At 63.0% G+C, this 4,806-nt stretch overlaps 1 protein-coding gene across 1 annotated transcript; it reads left to right on the forward strand.

Moving 5' to 3' along the window:
* Positions 1 to 1,641: 1,641 nt before the first annotated feature.
* Positions 1,642 to 3,716, forward strand: GADD45B (growth arrest and DNA damage inducible beta). The gene is made up of 4 exons (XM_002925898.4): positions 1,642 to 1,915; positions 2,025 to 2,126; positions 2,511 to 2,733; positions 2,991 to 3,716. Exons 1-4 carry the CDS (start codon positions 1,872 to 1,874, stop codon positions 3,102 to 3,104), a joined length of 483 nt encoding a protein of 160 aa, XP_002925944.2. The 5' UTR covers positions 1,642 to 1,871; the 3' UTR covers positions 3,105 to 3,716.
* The last annotated feature ends 1,090 nt before the right edge of the window (positions 3,717 to 4,806 follow it).

Raw genomic sequence — 4,806 nt, forward strand, 5'->3', positions numbered from 1 at the left:
CCCCCGTTCCTCCCTGCCGGGGCTGCAGGCGCAGAGACCTCATGTGGCCACCAGGTGGCGCCGCCACGCCTCTCGGCGCCCGGGACATTTCGCGCCCCCACGGTGGGCGGCGCGGAGGCGGCGCGATGCGTCAGCCGGACCGCGGGCCCGGGAGCCAGAGGAACCGAGCCGCGGGGCTGAGGCCAGACCCCAGACTGGCGGGGAGGGGACTCAGCTGTGAGTCACCCGGGAGCCCCCGATCGACCGTGGGAGGCAATCCCACGCTGGCCTGCCCGCCAGGCTCGTGAACTGCCTTCCCGGGGAGACGGTGAGGCGGGCGGCAGTCCCTGAGTGCGGCCGTGCCTGTCGCACACGTGTGGCTCCAACACGAACTGACCGGTGGCTTGGGGGAGTGGTGGCCTCCCCAAGCCTCAGTGTCCCCTTTTGTCCAATGCAGCTATGTATGGGCCCTGCTTCTTGGGTCTTTGAAAATTAAATGAAGCATGATACCGGGAGCCTGGTACCCAGTACGCGCTCCGTAAATATCAGGAGGGAGGAACATAAGTGGCCACGTCGCTGCCAGCGCACCCCAAGTGGCGGCGTGCAGCGCAAGCAAGAGCCCTCCCGCCCTGGCTTTCTCCGCGGCCAACATCTCTGCGCGGTCAGGTGCGGCGGTCCGTTCAGAGGGTGAAGCGCGAGGCGCCGCCAGGGGGCGCGGGGCCGACCGCAGCCAAGCCACCTGCGCCTCCCACACGCGCCCCACCCTGAAACTCGCGGGGGGTGACGAGGGGGTGACGAGGGGGCGACCGGCCTCGTCCCTAGAGTGCCTAGGGCTGTGCAGCCCTTACTTCTGGGGACCTCGAGGCGGCCAGCCGTTACCACCGGGTGACATTTATTGAACGCTTACTGCGTACCCCTTATTTTATTTCATGCTTCCTGCAACTCCGAGGCTGGTATGCATTCCCATAGGGCAGGTGGCGACACAGAGGCCGCCTTCGCAGCTTGCAGTTCTGGGGGGCTCGAGGCGGCCTCATGCGACCACCACCGTCCATCGAACACTTACATGTACCCTTTATTTTATTTAACGTTCCCTCCAAACCAGTGAGGCCCGCGTTGCATGGCCATTACACAGGTTGGGACACAGAGCGCCAGAGAAGTGAAGTCACCCAGGGTCTGGGGTCCCCGCAGCCAACACCCCCCCCCCGCACACACACCACCTGGGAGGGATCAGGCTGCAAGCCGGGCCCCCTCCTCGTGCAGGCCCTCAGTAGAACTTGGGAAAGGCGCGGGCCGGGGACTCTCCCGGGACCAGGAGGGGATTCCAGCCCCCCCTCTCCGAAAGTCCGCGCCGGCCTTGCGCGCTGGAAATCCCGCGCGCGCCCCGAAACGCGGTGCAGCTGCCGGGAAATCATGAGGAAAACTTCTGCTTTTTTTTCTTTTCTGGCAATCACGCTCCCCGCCCCGCGCCCTCCTCCTGGTTCTCGCCCCCACGTGGGCGCCCCCCGCGCGGCGCTCCGCCCCCTCCTCGACGTCGGCCAACCGTAGCGCGCCTTTCTCTCGCCTTTGTTGGCTCGCCAATAGGAGGAGCGGACGCGCTGCCTCGGCCACGCCTCTGGCTACGAATCTATAAAAGTCCGAGCCGGGGGCCGCGCGCTCAGATCGCTGAAGTCGTGGACGCGATCCTTTCCTTTGCAGCCGTGCGGATTATTCTTGCTGAGGATTCTTGCCGTTTTTTCTCCTCTTCTTTGAGGGAGGATTTCGCTGCCTTTTGAAGGTCTTGAACGAGCGCTCGGGCTCCGTGGGAAGGTTTTGGGCTTTCCGGCCTCGGATTTTGCATTTTCTCGCTTGGGACTGTCGTGGGGCTACTTTCCACTGTGGATTATAACTGCAACATGACGTTGGAAGAGCTCGTGGCGTGCGACAACGCGGCGCAGAAGTAAGTAGCCGGGGCTGTGGCCGCCTGAGGTCAGCCAGGCCGGGCGGGGACCCGAGCGACCGCTGGCGGGCCCGGCCGAGCGCTGACCTTCCTTCTCTCCTGACCCCAGGATGCAGACCGTGAGCGCCGCGGTGGAGGAGCTGTTGGTGGCCGCGCAGCGCCAGGACCGCCTCACCGTGGGGGTGTACGAATCAGCCAAGTTGATGAATGTGTGAGTCACACCCCGTCCCCGGACTGGGCGCGGGTGGGGACCCCCTCCGCTCTGCACACTCCCTGCTGCACCCCTCTCTCGCACAGGGCTAGGATTTCCCCAAGCGTCCCCACTGTGGATTGAGGGCCTCTATGCTGTCTTTCGGAGGGGGTGGGGGAGAGTTTGCAGCATGCTGACGCTGCAGAGTTTGCAAGCGCCCACCACCCTATTTGCTCCTGCCTTCCCCCCCCAAATATCTTGAAGCGTGCATCCCCCTCCCCCCAGCTGCATGCACACGCGATCCCTTACGCGCCTTCGGTTTCTCTTTGCTTTTCGAAACTCCACTGTGCACAGTGGCCTTTCCTCAGCCCCCAGCTGACCCGTCCCCTCCTCTGGCCCCCTTAGGGACCCTGACAGCGTGGTCCTGTGCCTTCTGGCCATTGATGAGGAAGAGGAGGATGACATCGCCCTGCAGATCCACTTCACACTCATCCAGTCCTTTTGCTGTGACAATGACATTAATATCGTCCGGGTGTCAGGCATGCAGCGTCTGGCCCAGCTGCTGGGCGAGCCAGCGGAGACCCAGGGCACCACCGAGCCCCGAGACCTGCACTGCCTCCTGGTTACGGTGAGTTGGGCCTCGGACTTGCCCCACCCTGCCCAGGCACCTGGGCCTGTGTTTGTCAACAAAGTTGAGCTGGCCGGTCTCGCACCAGCTCAGCGCTCAGCCATGATAGGCATGTCCCGTGGGCAGCCCGGCGGGGCCTCCTTCCCGGGGGAGCTATTTTGAGCTGGCCTGTTTTCCCCAGAGGGCCCCTGGGAGAGGGAGGCTCCCAGCCCATTCCCGGGGCTTCCACTGAACCCTGTCTTTTCCCCCCATCACAGAATCCTCACACAGATGCCTGGAAAAGCCACGGCCTCGTGGAGGTAGCCAGTTACTGCGAAGAGAGCCGAGGGAACAACCAGTGGGTCCCCTACATCTCCCTCCAGGAGCGCTGAGACCCTTCCCAGCATCAGAACGTGCTGAGTTGCTACCAAAAAATAAAAATAAAATAAATATTTGACCCCTCCCCCCCAGAACAACCCCCTAAAACAACCCAACCTGTGAGACCATGGGGGCAGAATCGTTGGAGAAGAGGGGAACACGAGGCCGCCCCCAGGGCGGTGAGCCTGGAGCAGCGCCCACTGCGGCCCCCGTGAGAGGAGAAGAGGGGGACCCGGGCCAGCAGGAGAGGGGAACCTGGAGCTCAGGCTCTGCGACAGAGCAGCCGGAGTGGGGGAGCTGCGGCCTCCCCCACCGTGGAGGGCCTGGACTCCACACTTGGGGTGGAGTGAGACCTGCGGCGTCCCCCACCCTTCTTGAGACCGGCGCTGACATCTGCATGAGACTCGCTTGACCGAGGGTCTGCACCCTGGCCAGGACTAGACTTTGGGACTTGGGAGCTGGGGCTGCTGTTGCTCTGTACCCATGAACTCCCAGTTTGCAAACGTAATAGACAATCTATTTTGTTACTTGCACTTGTTACTTGAACCACTGAGAGAGACGGGAAGCTTACAGATACATATATTTTTACTTCTACTGATGACCTTGTAATAAACTTCTAAAGCTTCTGGGTTCTTGTGTTTTTGCCACCTCTGAGAGGGGCCAGGACCTCTGCCCCCCTCCCTGCGCCCCCACAGCACTGCCCCCCAAACCTCCTCCTGCAGGCTCACCAGGAAGTGTTACTTAAGTCCCTGTTAGCAGCTCCAGGCTCCTTTGCAAAAAACAGTGCCTCTTCTCTCTGCAGCCGGCGCCAACCAAGCCCAACAAACCTTTGCCTCTTTTTTTTTTATCTTCCCTCCTCCTGCCCCATAGCAATTAAAAGACCGGTTTATTACGAAACCTGGCCGCTGCGCCACAGCTGTTGCTGGCGGTGCTGGAGCCAACCCCAAGCTCTGGGCATATAGAGACGCACCCCTGGGGCGCTGGCTGCAGCCCCTGCCCACCCCGCTGCCACCGACCTAAGGTCCAGAGAGGTCAGGGGGGCACCTGGACCACAGTGGGCTCCGGGCTCAGAGCTGTCTTGGCCGGGCTGGCCTAGCAGTAAGAGCTCCTCTGGGCAGCCCCCAGGGAGGGGCTTTCCACCGCGCCCAAGCCTTCTCCCTCCCAGGATAGGCTTCTTCACTGCAGTAAAGAAAACAAAAATTTTTTTTTCTTTCCCCAAACTAAGATCAACAAGCAAAAAACACCCAAGGAAGTCGTGCTCCCAGCCCAGCTGGGCTTGGCACGGTGCTGCGCTTTGCCTCTAAGCCGAAACTGTAAGGCCTGGCCGGCCACCTCCTGGTTCTCCCGGAGCTGCAAGCGCGGTGATTCCCCTGCCGCGGGCTGGGAGCCGGAGCTCGCGCCAGCCCTCCGCGCCCCCTCTGTCTTTCCGCCCCAGGTCTGCGGGGTGGGCTCGCGGCGCCTGGGCAGCAGCGTGTCCCTGAGCCCCGCTGGGAGGAGGACGGGGCGGGCCGCGCCACAGGCCGCGACCTTTCCACGGAGCCCTACGTGGGCGCGGGAGGAAAACCCCGGCGGTCCCCCGGGAGTCACGGGGCTGGGGGGAGCCCCACCGAGGAGGATGGGAGGGAGGGAAAGGTGGAGGGGGAAGTCCCAGAGGGACAGGAGAGGGAGGGGGCGGGGATTCCTCCTGGGGGTGGGAGGAAGGAGAGAGACGAAGAT

The sequence above is a fragment of the Ailuropoda melanoleuca genome, unplaced genomic scaffold (assembly GCF_002007445.2).
Source record: "Ailuropoda melanoleuca isolate Jingjing unplaced genomic scaffold, ASM200744v2 unplaced-scaffold29302, whole genome shotgun sequence".
Lineage (NCBI taxonomy): Eukaryota > Metazoa > Chordata > Mammalia > Carnivora > Ursidae > Ailuropoda > Ailuropoda melanoleuca.